The following is a 19,799-nucleotide window of genomic DNA, read 5'->3' as shown; positions in this document are numbered from 1 at the left end:
GCAAGACCATGAACTCATAAGTGGAGATCATAAGCAAAGCCACAACTTATAAGTTATAAGCACACCACGAACCTTTGTGTCACAGCAAAGAAACTCCACGTTCAAGCCCACCATTACACAAGATATTGAGAAACATCATAACCATCCATCATTCTCTCTCTCTCTCTCTCTCAACCAAACAAAGCCTATAAGAGTTTAGTTTGTTCTGCTTCAGAGAAAATGACTTACAATAGAAATGTAATATTTCTGGTGAACAACTCAGTTAAGGACATGGACGGGTAGTAGCAGTAGCATAAGTATTAAGTATATGCAACTTGTCTTATTGGTTAATTGTAAAAAATGAATTATCACAATTACAACATAGTTGAAGACATAAACACATCAAATTGCTATAAAATCAATGCAAAAGGCGCTGGATACATTTGCACTTTTCAGCAACCTTCATCTTTTATTGTCATCTTCAAATTCAACTGACTTGCTTAGTTGTTTCAATATCTAATGGAACTAAATATATTACTCAGTAAGGTATCATGTGAATAAACCAATCGGTAGAACTAGGCTTGTCTGAAAACCAGATGGTGGCAACTCTTGTCACAAGGATAAGGACAGTCGATGGCTTTAACGCTTGTTCGGTCGAAATACCAGTCTCCAACAGCTTGTGCAATGGCCTAAATACCAGCAATTATATAATTTTAGGTACTTTGAACCTCTTATCTTTACTAAACAAATGAAATAGAACAGAGGAATATGATTCAAAATGCAAGTAATAAGAACGAATGGAGGGTAAGGTTGTGGGTTTAAAATCTATGGGTATTTCTGAAACTTACAAATAATAATAATAATAATAACTTCAACATCTTCTTTGGTTAAAATCTGTTAATAAGCAATATAAGATTATAAGAAAACTGGTCTTAAGGCTACTAGCTTAAGGCATGTCCTCCAGTTTTTGTCAAGGTGAGTTTTTTTGGATAAACATCAAGACATCTGGGGAATCTTAATGAGGTCAATGTCATATGGAGCATTGTGATTCATCCAAGATAGGACTTTGGCTATGCTGATGGAAAGATCGATGGAAATTTTGAAGTCAAATGTATTATAGAGCAAGCAATGTGGGCCACTTCATATAACCAAGAAACACACAAATGTACAAGTGCACAAATACATACGTATACAAATTTAACTGTGAGGACATATATTTCTGGTGGTTTATGGCTATGATGTGCCAAAGCCAAACATAATCAATTAGGTCAGGCATACCTTGTTTCCGATAACAGGAGAATTATCAGCAAACCAAGTGTCCTGCCTCTCTGTTTGGCAGTGAGCAAAACATGAATTTATAAACAGCCCATTTTGTTTAGACAATGAGAAGCGATTTATTGCTTTCAGCATTTCATTCCTGAACCCTGTTCCATCAAACAAATAAATGCCTTTTAATAAGTAGATTAATTTTAGTTATCATGTATTGAAGCCAACATGAATCCAAAAGCTCAAGCTAGCAAGTTCTTAATTTTGAAATCACCTTGCAAAAATTGGATCTGGGCTGGGGAACATTTTGAATGATTTAATCGACAATCATGCCAATAGCCTGAGGGATCTGCTGAAGGTGGAGCTAGGCTGGATTGGATCTGATTTCATGTGGAAAATTTATCACTTAATTCATCTACTTTGTCACTCAAGGCATTCCATTGTTACTCATAATGCAAGATAATTTATATATTATGTGTTGTAAGATGGATCAAAAGAGAAATCTATTAAAAAGAAGAATTACCTGCCATGAATCATAGGCTGTATTGAGAATAAAAAGTGGGGTTTTAATGTTGCCAACTAAGTTCTGAGGGAAGAAGCACTGATAAGAAAAAAAAAGGACAAAAGAGTGAAGTCAGTTTAATAGTAAATGACAGGCCACACAATTTTGTGTTTCTACAGATTCATTCAAAATAAGTCAAGGAAAAGAGGTTACCGAAGTTGGATCTAGGTGGTCAGTACAAACACGTGGCAGAGTATTTTTCAGTCCCTGTAATAATTATACAAATTCAGTATGTGTTACTATCATGTCAAATGATCCAAGCTTGTACAACAAAGATTAATGGAGTCGAAACACAAAAAATTCAATTAGCAAGCATGGGCACAATGACTCTTGGTCAAGTTGTACATCCGATCCTCATTTCCTAAGCCACTGACACTAATGACATTAAAGCACTAACTTGGCATATATGTCATGAATTTGAGTCTGTGCACAAGGTCATGTTAATGCGTTTATTAATATCTCCCCAATAATTATGATTGACATCAATCATTCACTACACCAGACTTCATATAATGAAACCAGAAATAGGAAATAGAAAAAAAGCAAAGCAATAGTACCTGCGAGCCTACCACACCACCAAAATAATTCCTGAGGGTGCGCCCACCAGATACATCAACCCTGCAATTCCAGGTAGGATTATCAATGGAAATTGTAAGCATTAATAACTAAGCTAAGGAAAAAATCTGCATATTAATATTGCTGGAACTAAAAGAGCATCAAGAGATAGTATTTACGCATCAAGAAACATTCCAGCATCACTTAGGCACTTCACTTTAGTATTGCCTGAAAATAAACCTCGAAACTCATCACAGTGTAAAATAGATGCTAGTCCCCCAGCAGAGCAGCCAGAAAGAAGAGCCTGCAGTACAATTAATAGTGTGTGAAATAAGATAATAAATGAAAAGGAGATGAAAAGAGAGCCAAATAATGATGGCATAAACCTGTTTAGCAGAGCGCATTCCCTTTGACATAAATTCTTCCATTGCAGCCAACCATATACGTTGTCCCCTATATTGCAGTTGTGCAGCCTAAGAAACAGAATCCTATATGTTAACATATAGTGAACTCAAACAAAAAATAAGAATTACGAATCAACCCTGCATTTTTAGATACACATTTGCATTTTCCAATCTAGTCATTTAGACATACAATAAACTTAGCCACTTCAATGGGTGGATAAAGAAAAGAACGAAAACCATTCTCTCTCACTCTCTCTTTCATTTGCAGCTATCACTGACATAGGATGAAGACACCACATAAATCATGGGGAAAATGTTAATAAGATTTTTGGAGCTTGTTCATAAAAATTGAGCAACAAGATCTACAGCATTTTTCTCAGAGCATGCAATATGCCTTCTAGGCAGCTATTTGGGATGGGCTGGTAGTTTTAAGGTTACAACATTCATCTCTAATACAAACCTTATTTTCACTATCCCCGCTAAAAGAGGCACCATCACAGTAACGGAGTTTTATTCTATTCCAGTTGTAAAAATCTGCAAGCCCATATAAACAACACAATGGTCAAGAAAGCTCAAGCAAGAAAAAGGCAGAAATAACGCAAGATATTTTCAAGTTTGGGAGGAAACCAGGATTATATCCAGCTTTATCGCTCAGTATTCCCGTAAATGCTATTTCCTTTTCCATGTAAGCTGTGGATCCATGCCGGCTTGTTTTCCGGTAAACACAACTTCTAAGGTTGTTACACCATCCACCTCCCTGCCACAAGAACAAGATATTTGAATAATTTAAGTCCTCAATAAATAAAACCATTAGAGTATTTGAAGGTGAGACCGTATGCAGCCAGCATTAACCAGAAAGTGGCATAATCTAATAATAATGGTGATAATGATAATAACTACACGATTAACAAGACAGAATTTTAGAGTATCATAGAGCTGTCCCTGAAAAGCCTTGAACCATATTGGAGATATACCGAGGACCAAAAAGAGCTGAAATATTTAGAACTTTACATTTGATATTCATTATCATAGAAATATTACTCAATAGAGAAGTAACCATCATGTGCTTTGAAGATGAGAATATCGTATTTTTCCAAAATCACCTGATAGCCAAGAGTATACTATTGACACAAATATCAACAAGAAACAGTGAAACACAGATAAGAATTGTTACAACACCAGTTTGATATTGTAGTTACATTGGCCAAATTCTTACATTATCCAGACATTTTAGTTTTCCTTTTTTTTCCTTTTTGATGAACGAGATATTTTAATTTATTTTGTCAGTGAAAGATTCAACAGGAGAAACATATACAAACACATGTATTTATGAATTATGCACAGAATATGACACAACAACTATAAATTAAGTATTCAATTATGACATTTCAAATCTAATCTCACAAACCTCCAATTGAATGAGCCAACTATTTGCTCCTGACCCATACCCACGATGCCAATTATAGCCGGGTAATGTTCCATCCATGCAGACTGTAATAGTGAAAACACATTGTGGCAAATTAGGCCAAACCCAGACAAATACATGACTAGAATTTTTTTATCAGAAAACACTCTTTTACAAGATGAATTTAGAAGATAAGAATGACAATTACAACACGGATAGCCTTGCTTGTAATAGAAAACTATCTAACAATAAATAATTGTGTGTGTGTGTGAGAGAAAAAGAGAGACACAGACAAGGAGATATGGGAGAAACACGAACAATGATTAGAAACAGAAAGAGTAAAGCAAAGACAGAGAGATTGAACAATTTCACCAAATAGTATAATAGAACAGCATAAATTGACTTAATATACCCAAACAAGCAACAATAGTAATAGCATTAAAGATATTCAAAACAAAGCCAGGCAACGGAACAGATGTCTCTCTCAGTGAAGTGAAGAAATATCATTGGTAAAACTGATTTGACAAAAACTAAGAGAATAACAACAAAAACTGAAGGCAAAGTAATCAATATGCCTGGCTGCAGAATCAAAAAGTACACATTGAATACAAAAAAGAAAAGAAAAAAAGAAAGGGAGTGGAGGAGGCTCTTCTGAATCATTACAATAATGAATTAATAATAACAAGTAAGAAAAATACAAGCTTTAATAAGGATTGCCAATAAGTACAGAACACAGAAACAAAATTCAGTCTCAGGTACACAAGGACATTACAACATAAACCTTTTGTCTGTTTATCTGCATTAATCCCTCACATCTATTTCAAGCAAACTACCAAACTATTAATGTGAACCAGGGACCAAAAAACAGCAGGAAAGGAAATCAAGGAAAGAAAAAAAAGAATATATAATAAAAAGAATGTACCTGCTCCTTTGGCATCAGCACCTTGAATAAGGGTAAGCCCCACCATCAAAACATCAGTAGCTCTTGCAGCTTTGGAGGCTCCAAAAGCCTCCATATGTTCTGAGTCCAAGAAAGACGCTGCTGTTTCATTTAAATTAAGAATCTCCTCAAACCCATCAACCCAGTTCCCAAAAACAAGTACTGTTAAAATCCCAATCAACAAAACTGATACCTTCACCATGGCCATATATATAGTCTTCTCTCTATGTATACAACACCCAAAATATTGTATATATAGAGAAAGAAAAATTACACGATGTATACACCAGAGGGTATTCGGAGAAAAATAAGCCTAGCCACTCTAGGCTTTACAGAGTTTGGTAGTATCTAATGGCCCAGAAGCAGCATTTGTAAACTTGCTATATATGGCTATATGAGCTAACATTTATAACCGTATATCTACCTGTTTCTAAACAAAATATGAAACACCACTTTAAGAGAGAGAGACAGAGAGTGAGACAGTGTGGTGGTGTTGTTTCTTTTTTTTTTTTTTTGCAGTGAAGAGTGTTTGCCGGGCTTTTTAAGGTTTTTACGACACTAGAGGCACGTTTGGAATCTAATTTATGTCCCAAAGATTTAAAGAAGAGAAAAGCTACAGCCACAGTGTTGGACCATTACTCTTATTATATGTCACAAACCATTTTAGACCGTTCGATTAGAATGAAAAAAAGATATTACAAAAAAGTGGGCTCCTTGATTATAGTATAAAAAGCGGTCAAGCTCCTCTTATTTTTTCTCTTTGAAATTAAAGACGCTAAAGAGGGTCATTAATTACTTACATTCTAAAATGAAGAATTTTTAGACGCTTTCATTTTCATATTTATTTACGGTGGATTATATCATAAATTTAATAATCATATTTATTTACGGTGGATTATATCATAAATTTAATAAGTGAACGACACCATAAATATGAGAGGAGAGAATATTTTCTATGCTCTACGAGTATTTAAGAATTAGATATTTAAAATATTGTAATCAGTAGTATTTTATTTTTTATAGATATATTGATTGATATATATATTTTTTTTTTGATAACAGATAGAGATAATGAATTGAATCTAAAGAGAAACGGCAGTGAATGTGAATCGATTAGCATTACCTTTTTTATTGTGTTAAATGTTAATATTAAACAATGTATAGTGTGTAGTTGGCTTTTATGGGTCTCGGTGGAACCCGTCTCTGTTTTTAGTTTCTACTCTTTTTTTTTAGAAAAATATATGTCAAGGCTTACTTTGTTTATTTATTTATAGATAAAATCTAATTACAGATTTTTAGGTTTAAAATAAAAATAAACTATGTATTTGGTCTCTTTCTTTACATTATATTTCAATTTGATCTCTAATTTTTCAGTTGTGTCAATTTAGTCTCTAATATTTTAATGTCGTGTTAATTTAATCTTTACTGTTATCTATTTGATAGAAATCGCTAACGTGACAAACAGTTAAAATAAAAAAAATAGTTTATTGTCACATTAACATAAACTAATCTTTTACTTCGGTCGTTTGCTACGTTAGCAATTTTCATTTAAAAAATAATGGTAATGACTAAATTAACATGACATTAAAATGTTAGGGATTTGTGGGGATATAAAACCGGGAAGCCCATGTCAATGTCTGTGCTGGGCCCAAGGCCCGATCCAAGGAAGGCCCACCCCTTGGCCATGGGAAGGATCCTCCTCGGCCATGGGAAGGACCCTCCTCGACCATAAATGTAGCCGAGGGCAAGGGGAGCAACTAGGTCCTGGTGATGACATTCCGGGTCATTTCGCCGAACAGGAAAAGTACTAAAACGACAAAGAACAAGGGAAAGACTGCCCTTACTGCAATTAAGTACTCTACACCTGACAGAGTCATGCTTTTCAGCTTTTACAACCACCCCCAACCACTTTGGGTATGGGCTGATGGGACAAGTACCAGCCCTATAAAGCTGAACCTACACGTGGACGTTGGGGGGAGGGAAAAAGCTAATATAAAAGGAGGAAGAAGCAGTCCAGAAAGGGGACTGGGACCAGGTCCAAGAACCGGAGCCACCCAGGTCGTGCCGAGGAGAAAGTCTTCTTGGATAAACTTAGTTCTCCTCTGTGCGATCATCATGAACACCATGATTAACGACTGTCCGTTCACCGAGGCCCAGCCTTTTAGCCCAATCTCTACAAATTCATTATATTGGGCCCATTGGTCCAAGATCCCACCCACTGTGTGGTATTGGGCTGAAAAATGAGACCCTACAGGATTAAATTAACACAATTAAAAAGTTATGGATCTAATTGAAATATGATGTAAATTATAAGATCTAAATACATAGTTTACCCATTAATATATTAAGTTTTCTAATTAAAATTAAATATTATCTTAAAATTAATTAAAAAATTTAAACACTTGATTGTTATATCCCATTTTGTCTAATTTACTATTTTAAGCAAAATAAACTGTCAAAATAAGTTATACCAAACTAACACAGAGCTCTTATACTCAAAGATATGAAAGGACTTGGTCATATGGGTTGAATAAGATGATAATGATGTGACAAAAAAGGAAACTCTCAAAGAGGAAAGTGACATCTAATGATTCGGTAGGATATTTTCTCAAATTGTAGGCTTACAGTGTATTTTGAGAGAGTTTCAACTTATGACGTTCGTTTCTGATGATAGTTCTTTATCATCAGACCAAAACACCAACTAGTTTTTGGTGTAGGCAGGAATTGAACCCCAGATCTCTTATACAACCATTAGAGACTTTACCAGTTGAGCTAATTAGAACTCACGGCTTACCGTGTATTTTATGTCTGAATGTTTTTATTTGTTAAATCCTGAATGTAAGACAAAAAGATAAAATTTATCTTAATTAAAAAAAATGTTCTAGGAAAATTTAAATTAAAGCTAAGACAAATATATAACAAAAGCTTGTAGCTTTTGGCCAAACACACTAACATGTTGAAATTTTGTTGCGAGTCTTCCATTAGCTTCGCATTACAGTTTGTTTGGGAATTCATAAATAAATGGAAAGAAATAAAATAAGTAAATTATAAAATGGAATGGAATATAATAAAATGCATTTAAGTAATGGAAATGAATGGGAAAAAAAAAAGTATCAAATAGAATTAAGTAACTTTGTTTAGAAAATTTAAAATAAAATAATATAAGGTTTTTTAATAATAGAATAAAAGATAGAAATTTAAAAAATGTATTAAATGAAATTAAGTAACAATGTTTGGGAGTAATATAGAGGGAAACAAATTGAATTATTTTATCACAATATTACTATTAGACCCCGTTTCAAAATGAATAGCTGAAGAAATAAGAGTATTTTGAGAGTTTTAGGGTCTGTTTGGATACCGCTTATTGTTGAAAATTGAAAATATTGTAACAAAATAATTTTTAAATGTGTGAATAGTGTGTGGGACCTAGTTTTAAAATTGTTTTTACTGAAAAAAATACTTACGGGTCCCATGAACAGTGCACAGGACCCACTAAAAAACGCTGGATGCAACTAAAAAATTATTTCAGCTCTATCCAAATATTCACTTAGGGTCTGTTTAGATATTACTTATTTTGCTGAAAATTGAAAACAAAAAAAAAGAAAAAAAGTTATTGTTCACCAAATGGTTATTGTAAATATGCCTATTTGCACTGTTTATGTCCCATGAACAGTACAATAGGCGCTGGTTTAAAAAAGAAAAAAAAAAGGTCTAAAATGTGTTTTGACGCAAAACGTGGAAGCAATAATCGGTACCCAAACGGTACCTTAGTGAAAATTTCATTAAACATCATTCCATTCCCTTAGATTCTTTCCAATTTTGGGGGAATGAAAAGTTGAGATTTTGAGGAAATATAGGAATTAATGAGTGCTCCATTCTACCAATTTCTTTCTCTCTTACTTAAATTTCCAAATAAAAAAATAAATCTTCAATTTTCTCCGTTAAAACTCCTAAACAAGATAAATAAATAAATCACATAAAAAAAGATAAATAAATAAATATTTTAAAATTATTATTTTTCATTTCATTTCTTTTCCTTTTCCTAAGTGAGAGCTTAGAGAATGACTGTATTTAAAAAAATACACGGGCTCTCTGGTGTCTTTAAAGACTTCGAAAAATTTGAAAATATTATAGACATTAGCTCTTAAAGATAGTTTTTGTGATTTAAATATGGAATTTTTATTTATTAATAGTAGTTTTAATATTACTAAATGTAAACTGCATTGCGTCTGTGTAAGAAAATGACATCAATGTTATTGGACTGGAGACACTGAACCATAGATGCCTTTTCTCCATGATTGATTCCACAAATTAATCAGGTAATTGGATCCAGCAAGAGATCCTGTGGGTCATATTTTCTTCCTTTGTCTCACAAAAATTAAAATAATGATGCGCCAACTCTTACAAACATAGTCAATCTTTTATACATTTTTGTTTACATATATGTTACTATGAATGTTTGTTTTCATATTTAGTCATAGCTAGATCTGATTCGCCATTTTTAAATTATATATCCTGACGCAGACGATTAAAAATTTTCAGTGTTGGAGGGAAAAGAATTAATTAGTACTATTTGTTTACCATTTCTTGAAATAATATATATATATATATATATATATTGTTTACCATAAATATTTTCATAATTGATTTAGCTTTTTTCTAGAGAGTCTTTAAGGTAATGATGTCTTAGAGTCATACAAATTTGAACAATTCATGGATAAATTGAGTGATTTAGATTTTTTCACATTATTATTAATAACTTAGATAGATTAAAAAATTTACAGTTAATTAAATATTTAATATTACTTGTTTAAATATTGCTGATTAACTGGAAGAATCAAAATCACTCAAAAAGGAATGGTTAGATGTTAACAATCTAATCTAATTATGGGGGGGCTTCAAAATTTTTTTTTAATTTATGAGGGTATATTTTTATAGTTTTATGCTAGAGTAATCTTTAAAATTATAAAGGATTTTATTTTATTTATTTTTTTTTTTTGTAAATAGTTTTAATATGTTGTTAACTTCGTAATTCAATTTCAAAGTTAAACCATTTCGCCACTCCAAGTAGTTTGTGCATGATGAAGTATCAATTAAGTTACAAAACTCTTGGTAAATTATAGAAGATCCGTTTTATTTTTGAGAAACATATAGAGAATCTATAAAGATTCATTCTGAATGCTATGTTTGAACGATTTTATATATAAATAGAAATAGAAAACAAAACAAAATTATAAATATACTTTTGTTGAAACCAAATTAATTAATTAATTAATTAAATGGAGATGTTTGGTATAAGCTGCCGACAAAGGAAGCTTGAATGATGCGTGTAGGAGTAAAACTCTCCATTAATCTATCGGCATCCAAGTTCTGGACCAATGGGGTTGGAATTTTTCGAAATCAACAAATAAACTAATTTTCTCCAATATTAGTCATAGATAGAGATTTTTGAGTACCACCCCCAACCGCAACAACAATGACAGCAGCTACGTAATGCATGCGTGAAGAATTCAGCTTCTTTGAGTTTGAGTGAACTTACTTAATTACTTTGGTTTCTTCTTGACTATACGGTAAGTCTATACTATAGTGCATGACTCCTTTGCGTTCAACTTGTGCTCAACCTCCTCCTCAACACAAACTACACGCAAAGACATACATTCATAACAAATATTAATTAATCATCTAATAATAATCGTTTAGTTTCTTTAATATAATTGTGCATGGTTATATGTGTGATGTTTACTTGTTTTCTTACTTAACATTAATTGCATGGGCATGGAAGAGAGGGAACCACGTGATTCAATCTAGGAAATTACGAAGAGAATGTGCTAAGCTAGTTGGGTATATTGTATTATATTATTTAACTTAACCTACTATTTTACAAAAAGACATAAGTAATTAATGGGAAGAATATACGTTAATAATATTATTTATTTATTTATTATTTCCAAACTCAACTAGTTTATTAACTATTAAAATTAGTAGTTCATAACATTATCTTTAAAATTTAAACTCTCACTTGATATACCATAAATTATTGTCATGCTTAAAGGTTTTGAAGCACATGTTGTGACCAAGAAATTAGACATGACTGCTTTTTAATAGTGTGATTGTTTAAGATATATTTGATCGAGAGGTTTCTTAAAACCAAAATTAGCCATGTGAAAAATTTTCATAAGAATTTGTATTAATGTGTATTTGTTAACACTCATTACACTAGTTTTTAATCCGTGCTTCATATGGTTTTAAAATTTATACTTTATATAAATTTACTTACTTTACATCTCATTTTTTCTAAGAACTCAATTTCTAAACATGCAACTTAAAATTTAAAAAAAAAAATGTAAGCCTTGAGATTTAAACATATTTTAATATTTCATCCTTATAGATATAGATAAATAGTTACTGTTGATAAATAAAATGATCACCTCCTACAAAATAAGTAGAGATTTATGTTTGAATGAGTGTGTGATAATCACATGGAAAACGCACAAAGAATAAATGGGGAAGCACATATATAGCATAGGAGTCATAATCACAAAAATAAAAAAGAAGGGTTGCATGTGAGGGAGAGAGGTGTTGGTCCCATAATCACATGCACATGATCATCAAATATCTTTTACGGGTTTGGCACTAAGTGCAGCATGCATATGCTGTCATTCACAAACATCGATCGCGAGAGGCAAATCTGGGTCTGGCCTGCTAGCTCTCTCTCTCTCTCTGTGCACACACTCATTATTTATAACTCAAATTTCTTAATATTTTATATGTATATCAGTGTTAGGATTTAGGACCACCATTTTTATTAGATTAGAGCCATAAATGCACAAGCACGACTAAGTAGCAAAGCATAATTGATTGACAGAGGACATCATCCAACACAATTAGAAGGAGGGTGTGGGGCCCTACCCTCCATTATATACTAATAGATGTAAAATGAATGTTGACAAAACCTGATAGCCTCTGCACTTTAATTTCTCAGCTATTTCGGCCCTGAAAGACGCTACTTTTAATGAGACAAATATATAGTTAGAAATTTAATTAATGACGAAACATGCTTATCTTATCTTATGTATGTGAACTTAAATGAGTTTAACCGGCGGGACTTCTAACGACATAAAATTAAGCATGATAGACAAGTTTTCATTTATATATGTGAAAGTGGCAAGTGATCCCAAGCCACTTGGAAAAACGAAAAAGCCTATGAAGGCCCATTGGGAGCTTTTTCTACCCTCCATTGAGATTGGGTCATGCAAAACTAAAAATAAAAATGTTACAAAATAAGTGTAATTGGATCCAAAATTAATTGGGCTTGGCTTCTACTGGGTTTGTTGAATTTCTTTGCGAAAATGGCCATCAAAAAGCAGCTGTTCCCATTTTATGGTTTTAAACATAAAGACCTTTTTCTGTTTATTTATTTTTATCTGTTTGGTGTGCAAGCGGCCCATTTGGACCTCTACTAGTACGGGCTTTGGGTTACAAACCACCCCCCAGCCCACCCCCCCCCCCCCCCCCCTCCCCCAAAAAAAAAAAAAGAGTATTAGGCTTGCGTTGAATCAGAACTAGGAAAAACAGATATATATATATATATATATATATCACCTCTTATTTAGGAAAAATGTTCTCTTACTTTTCATCTACTATTTTACACAATATTCACAATTAATATGGTGATGCTTTGTGGGTTCCAGTTAGCTCAACTAGTAAAATCTCTGGTAGTTGTATAAGAGATCTGGGGTTCAATCCCTGCCTACACCAAAACTGATTGGTGTATTGGTCTGATAATAGATCTATTATCAGGAGCGGATAAAAAAGTTTACAAATTGCTGATGTGGTGAGTGGTTATTGGTAAATAAAAAAGTGATGTTAATGGTGGGCTTAGATGAAAGAGTAATACTACAAACACAAACTATTTTACAACATTTTTAACCAATATAAAGTAGGTCACATCAACAATTTGTAAGAATGTTATAAAATAGTTTATGGCTCAACATTACTCTTATTTTTACGATGAAAAGGATATTGTAAAGCCTTAAATGAACTCAACCATATATAATAGACTAAAATATTATTTTAGTAAAAGGCATTTCAGCCTTAGGCTTTTGACTTAGTAGAAGGATCAAGGATGGGGTTGAGAGAAAGGTGTAAGATGAATAATAGAGACAAAGAAATTAGTTTCATATTGTTACAATTGCACATATGGTTAGCTCTGCAATAGGACATCCTGGCACTGATTATGCTGAAATGTAGCTCAATAAATCACAATAACTATAAAGCATCATACATGATACATGACAAAAGTATCACTTGTTTAAGGTGATAGGTAGGACATATATATTACAAACTTTCTTTGAAAGCTTATTCCAAACCCAATTAATGTTGATCATACATACACAGCTAGCTGTATACTTGTCTATGAAAGTAAGCTGGACTTCGGCAACTTGCTCCCTTATTCTTTACCATTCTCTGCTTGGTCAGGAGTAGGGGTGGCAATTTTTATCCATATCCATGAACCCACCCATTACCCATCTTATTTGGATAAGTCTTAACCCAACCCATTTGAATATTTGAGTTAAATGGATAAAGACCCATTTGGTTATTTAATTAGATGGGTCTAAATGGATAATCCTACTAATACCCACTAAACCCATCTAAAATTTAAATAAACAACATAAAATCTAAATTTCTAGAAATGACTAAAATACCCCTAAAACTTAAAAAATGACCAAAATACTACCAAAACCCAAAAAATAACCAAAATACCCCTAAAACCCAAAAAATGACCAAAATACCCCCCAAAACCTAAAAATAACCAAAATACCACCAAAACCAAAAAAAAATTACCAAAATATCCTTGAAACCCAAAAAATGACCAAAATACCCCCAAAACCCAACAAATGACCAAACCCCCCCCCCCCCCCCCCCCGGAAACCTAAAAATTACCAAAATACCCCCAAAATCCAAATAATGATCAAAATACCTCTGAAACCCAAAAAATGACCAAAATACCCCTAAAACCTAAAAATTACTAAAATACCACCAAAACCCAAAAACTAACCAAAATACCCCCGAAACCTAAAAATGACCAAAATACCTCCAAAACCCAAAAAATAACCAAAATACCCCTGAAACCCAAAAAAATGACCAAAATACTCCCAAAACCCAAAAAATGACCAAAATACCTCTGAAACCCAAAAAATGACCAAAATACCCTTAAAACCTAAAAATGACCAAAATACCTCCAAAACCCAAAAAATGACAAAAATACCCTCGAAACCCAAAAAATGACAAAAATTCCCCCAAAACCCAAAAAATAACCAAAATACCCCCAAAACCCACAAAATGACCAAAATACCTCCAAAATCTCTAAAATGAGCAAAATACCCCCCAAAACCTCTCAAATGTCCAAAATATCCCCAAAACCCAAAACTGACCAAAATACCCTCAAAACCCAAAAAATGACCAAAATACTCCCAAAACCCACAAAATGAGAAAAATACCTCCAAAACCTCTAAAATGAGCAAAATACCCCCCCCCCTCCCCAAACCTCTAAAATGTCCAAAATATCCCTAAAACCCAAAAATTATCAAAATACCCTAAAAACCCAAAAAATGACCAAAATGCTTCCTAAACCTAAAAAATGACCGAAATACCCCCTAAACCTTAAAAATGACCGAAATACCTTTGAAACCTTAAAATTACGAAAAATACCCCCGAAACCTAAAAATGACCAAAATACCTTTGAAACCTGTAAAATGATTAAAATACCCCAAGATCTAAAAAATGAATAAAATAACCCCAAAACCTATTACAATGACCAAAATACCCCAAAACCTAAAAAAATGACCAAAATACCCCCAAAACCTAACAATTACCAAAATACACCCTAAACCTAAAAAATTACCAAAATACTCCCTAAACCTAAAAAATTACCAAAATACTCCCTAAACCTAAAAAATGACCGAAATACCTCTAAATCCTAAAAAATAACTGAAATACCCCAGAAACCTAAAAAAATTACCAAAATACCCAAAAACCTAAAAATTGATTGAAATACCCCCAAAAACCTTAAAAAATTACCAAAATAACCCCAAAACCTAAAAAAATGATCGATAAACACCCCTGAAACCCAAATTATGACCAAAATGCCCCTAAACATGTAAGATGACCAAAATACACCTGAAACATCTAAAATTACCGAAATAGAGGTTTCAGGGTATTTTGGATGTTTCAAGGATATTTTTGACAAATTAAAGGTTCTAAGAGTCTTTCATTCATTTTATAGGTTTCGAGGGAATTTCGGTAATTTTTTAGGTTTCAGGGTTATTTTGACCATCTTTTAGATTCTAAGGGTATTTTAGCCATTTTTTAGGTTACGAGGGCATTTCTATCATCTTTTAGTTTTAGAGTTATTTCGGTAAATTTCTAGGGTTTAGAAATATTTTGGTAATTTTTAGGTTTTGGGGTATTTCGGTAATTTTTAAAGTTTTGATGGTATTTTGGTCATTTTTAGGTTTTGAGGGTATTTCGGTCATTTTTCAGGTTTCAAGGGTATTTGGTATTTTTTGAGGTTTTGAGGGTATTTTGGTCATTTTTAGGTTTTGGGGGTATCTTGGTAACTTTTTGGGTTTCGGGGGTATTTTGGTAATTTTTAGGTTTTGGAGGTATTTTGGTCAGTTTTTGGGTTTCGGGGGTATTTTGGTAATTTTTAGGTTTTGGGGGTATTTTGGTCAGTTTTTGGGTTTCAGGGGTATTTTGGTAATTTTTTAGGTTTTGGGGTATTTTGGTCATTTTTTGGGTTTCGGGGGTATTTTGGCCATTTTTTTGGGTTTTGGAAGTATTTTGGTCATTTTTAGGTTTTGGAGGTATTTTGGTAATTTTTTGGGTTTCAGGGGTATTTTGGTAATTTTTAGGTTTTGGGGGTATTTTGGTCATTTTTTGGGTTTTAGGGGTACTTTGGTCATTTTTTGGGTTTTGGGGGTATTTTGGTCATTTTTAGGTTTTGGGGGTATTTTGGTAATTTTTAGGTTTTGGGGGTATTTTGGTCAGTTTTTAGGTTTCAGGGGTATTTTGGTAATTTTTTAGGTTTTGGGGTATTTTGGTCATTTTTTGGGTTTCGGGGGTATTTTGGCCATTTTTTTGGGTTTTGGAAGTATTTTGGTCATTTTTAGGTTTTGGAGGTATTTTGGTAATTTTTTGGGTTTCAGGGGTATTTTGGTAATTTTTAGGTTTCGGGGGTATTTTGGTCATTTTTTGAGTTTTGGGAGTATTTTGGTCATTTTAGTGGGTTTTAAGCATATTTGGTGATTTTAGAGATATCAGGGGTATTTTGGTCATTTTAGAGGTTTCATGGGTATTTTGAGATAATTTTAGAGATTTTTGGGATAATTTTGGATGTCCAAGGGTATATTGGTAATTTTGGAAGATTAGGGGTATTTGCATCATTTTAGGTATTTATGGGTATTTTGGAGGTCAAGAGGGTATTCAAGTAGTTTTAGAAGTATTTGAGTCATATTGGGTTAAATGGGTGGGTTACTAATTAAATGGGTTGGGTTGGTAATGGATAATTAATTTATATATAAACGGGTCATAAATGGATAAATGAGTAATTATCATAGTTTTAAAAACCGGACCGGATCGGCCGGTTCAACCGGGAACCGGACATCAATCCGGTCCGGTTATCATTAAAAACCGAAAATAGCTTAAAAATCGGAAAATAGTGAAAACCGGCCGGTTAAACCGGAAAACCGGGAACCGGTGCGGTTAAACCGGTTCTTGAATCTGAAGAGGAATCTGAAGAAGAACAAGAAGAAAAACTGGAATAAAATAGAACGAACTTCTTAGATTTGCCCTAAAGTAAAATTGGAGAAAATTTGTGGTGAAAATAAAATAAAAGAAATACTTCTATTGGATGATATGTATAAGAAATCTGTGCTTTGAGCTTTGACTGGAATAAAATGTAAAGAAAGACTATCAAAAACTTATCTTGAGAAAGAGAAAGACTTGAGATTTGAGAGGGAGCAGCAGAAATGAAGTTTACTGCATTATGAAGAAGTGTGAAAAGAAAACTGAAGAGGAGTAAAATTTAAAAAGGAGTTTGAATCTGATTTAAGGGGTAGGTGGTAATGTGTGGTTATAGATTTAAGGGGAATAAAAAAAAGAAGAAAAAACAAAAGAGCAAAGTAGAGTGAACGTGTATGGGTAAGTGAGTCTGACACTTGCTATTGAAGGAAAAGCATGAGAGAAGTAAGGTGATGAATGACTTGTCTAGTCATTCTGACCTTTTGAACTTTGATTTTTGGGTTTTTTTTTTCTTTTTTTTTTAATAAATAGTTAAAAGTTGAAAGTTAAATATCAAACTACTATTTATATATTCAACCAAAAAAAAAATATTATTTGTAATATATATATATATATATATATATATTGTAGGGTCACGTTCCAGAACGAACCGAAATTGTAATTGGGTCAGGACGTGAATGGGCCCATACAATATCATTTGTAGAGAGTGGGATCGAAAGGCTAAGTCATGTTCACCCGGCGGTGGTTTTGTTAAACTTTTCATACATGGTTCAGGTGTATTCACCTTTGGAACCCCTCCCTCTCCTTGTGGGACTGGAGGCCCCCTGTTTAGGTTACATATTTTTTCTTTTATACTAGCATGCGTTCAATTTCCTTCGTCCACGTGTAGGGTCGACCTTTCCAAGACTGATACTTGTCCCATCTGTCCCAGACCTAAGTCGTTGGGAGTGGCTGATAAAGCCAAAGAACACGGCTCTGTTAGGTGCAAAGATCAGTCTGGGAAAGGCAGTAAGGTCAACATTTCCTAGATATTTCAGATTTTCTTTTAAGATTGTCCCTATGCCGCTTTTGCCCCTTTTCCTGGTGGAGCTTTGGACCAAACCGAGGGCTGCACCGTCCTCGGCTGCCTCTTTGGGCCCATGTGTGCTTTACACTAATGAGCTTGGACTAACATCTTCTTCGGCTTGGGCCTTAAAGCTTCCCATGAACAAATGGGCCTAGCCCATATATTGCTGGGCCCCACAATAGCCCCTCAAAACCCTGCTGTCCGACCTCTTGGTTGGAAAGGGGGGTTTTGGTAACTCCGGGCCTTCATTACTGCTCATTTAATTCGGCCCTTCCCTGGCGTTGGCAATTCTCCAAATACCCAGGAAACGCTCCGACCTACGAGATATCCTTCTTGATTTAGCCTTGGTACGTTCTATCCGTTTGGTTACCCGGAGTAGGTCTTTAATGTTTTCCCTTCACGAGACCTCTCAAATTCAATGGCTACTGATGACGTGGGGGAGCGGAGCAGGCGCATTCTCGCTGGCAGATTTCCTTGAAGCTCTGAACACATTTAATGCCATCCTTTTCGTCCCTTATATAAAGAGGGTGGACATGAGTTGTTTATTTCATAAGTGAATCCCTTAATCCCCCAGAAAACTGAATTCCTTAGATTCCTCCCAGAATTTATATTTACCCTCTGATTATACCTCGACTCGTAATACGTTCGCCACAGTCATAGGTGATGAAGAAACCTTCTCCCCCCCAAAAATACCTTGTTCTGGCTAAGCTCGAGATGGCTCGATCGGGGCAAGGATGGCGGAGACTCAAGATTTGTCTCGCCTATCTTTTAGCCAAAATCCGAAGCAGGAACTCGTCACGTCGCACCTTCGACGTGACCGAGCCGAGGACACACAGCATCATCACCACCCGCTCTTTCATGAGCGTATCTAATGTGGTATCGGTGTGCTAGGAGTCAGGACGGGGGCAGGGACTAAATGCCCCTGCTTCTTCCTCTCTTTGCTCACTGGTGCCACCCTTTACTTTTCTTTCTTCTTCTTTTCACCACCAGCTCCCTCCTGGGGCTTTTCCTTCTCTCTCTTTTGCTCATTTCTCCTTCTTTTCATTTCTTCCCTCTTCTTCTCCTCCTTCTCTTGCTCATGTCCTCCATCTTCCTCATTCATCTCCTCCATCTTCTGCTCATGTCCTCCATCTTCTTCTTCCTTTGCACTCTTCGGTGACAAGAGCTTGCTGAAGTGCTTCCATGTATTCCAATTCTTCTTCCTTCTCCTTTATCTTTTTCTAAAAAGGTTCTTCTCCTGATACGAGCAGTACTGAGGCAGAGATTGGAGAAGCTTTGAAGGCGAGTTAAAAGGCAACTGACTATTTACTTATCTGTATTGCAGATGCTAGTGTTGCTTTGGCAGTTCATTTTTTGTATAGGCTTGTTTAAGCCCTTCTTTGTACGTTGTAACAATTTTCCATATTAATAAAAGTTGATATTCATTTATTTCGTATGTTATGTTTTTATGCTTTTACAAGTTTACCAACGCTGCTCGGCACCGTAATATAGTATTTGAATCAATGATAACTAAGGCTAAAATGTTTGCTAATAAAAAGGTGTCACCATGACTTTAATAAAATTATTTAACATAGCAAAGCCGACCAGTGAGGAACGAAACTCACCTTAAAATTAGCCAAGATGAGGACTAAGTGCTTGATACAGTGTAGGAAATAACTATCCGAGGACATTTCACTCGCCAAATGGACAGTTTCCTTAGGTTACTGAAAGTTGGGCCGTTTCGCCATCTTTTAAACACACTGGCTTTAACCTTTTACAGTATTTAAGCCGAGAACCTTCCCTATTCGAATAGTCGGTTTCCCCAAAAGGCCTGGGTCCGA

The 19,799-nt window shown here is 34.2% G+C and overlaps 1 protein-coding gene across 1 annotated transcript; it reads right to left on the bottom strand.

Moving 5' to 3' along the window:
- Positions 1-293: 293 nt before the first annotated feature.
- On the bottom strand, positions 294-5,669 carry LOC126716573 (pectin acetylesterase 12-like). Its single transcript, XM_050417391.1, has 12 exons — positions 5,094-5,669; positions 4,175-4,257; positions 3,394-3,523; positions 3,227-3,300; positions 2,749-2,835; positions 2,542-2,666; positions 2,365-2,425; positions 1,961-2,014; positions 1,769-1,846; positions 1,520-1,625; positions 1,258-1,403; positions 294-668 (listed from the first exon to the last, which is right to left on the bottom strand). The coding sequence occupies exons 1-12, from the start codon at positions 5,317-5,319 to the stop codon at positions 555-557; spliced, it is 1,284 nt and encodes a 427-aa protein (XP_050273348.1). The 5' UTR covers positions 5,320-5,669; the 3' UTR covers positions 294-554.
- Positions 5,670-19,799: the final 14,130 nt, after the last annotated feature.

This window comes from Quercus robur, chromosome 3, assembly GCF_932294415.1.
Source record: "Quercus robur chromosome 3, dhQueRobu3.1, whole genome shotgun sequence".
In the NCBI taxonomy this organism is placed as follows: domain Eukaryota; kingdom Viridiplantae; phylum Streptophyta; class Magnoliopsida; order Fagales; family Fagaceae; genus Quercus; species Quercus robur.
Note: the sequence above shows the minus strand (reverse complement) of the source record. Positions and strands in the feature narration are given on the sequence as shown.

Bases quoted from the DNA above. Each gene is read 5' to 3' on its own strand.
- LOC126716573 (XM_050417391.1), bottom strand. From the start codon at position 5,319: ATGGCCATGGTGAAGGTATCAGTTTTGTTGATTGGGATTTTAACAGTA. The intron at 3,301-3,393 runs GTTTCCTCCCAA...ATGGGCTTGCAG, and splicing joins TAAAGCTGGATATAATCCTG to ATTTTTACAACTGGAATAGA. The intron at 669-1,257 runs GTATGCCTGACC...GCTGGTATTTAG, and splicing joins CTCCTGTTATCGGAAACAAG to GCCATTGCACAAGCTGTTGG.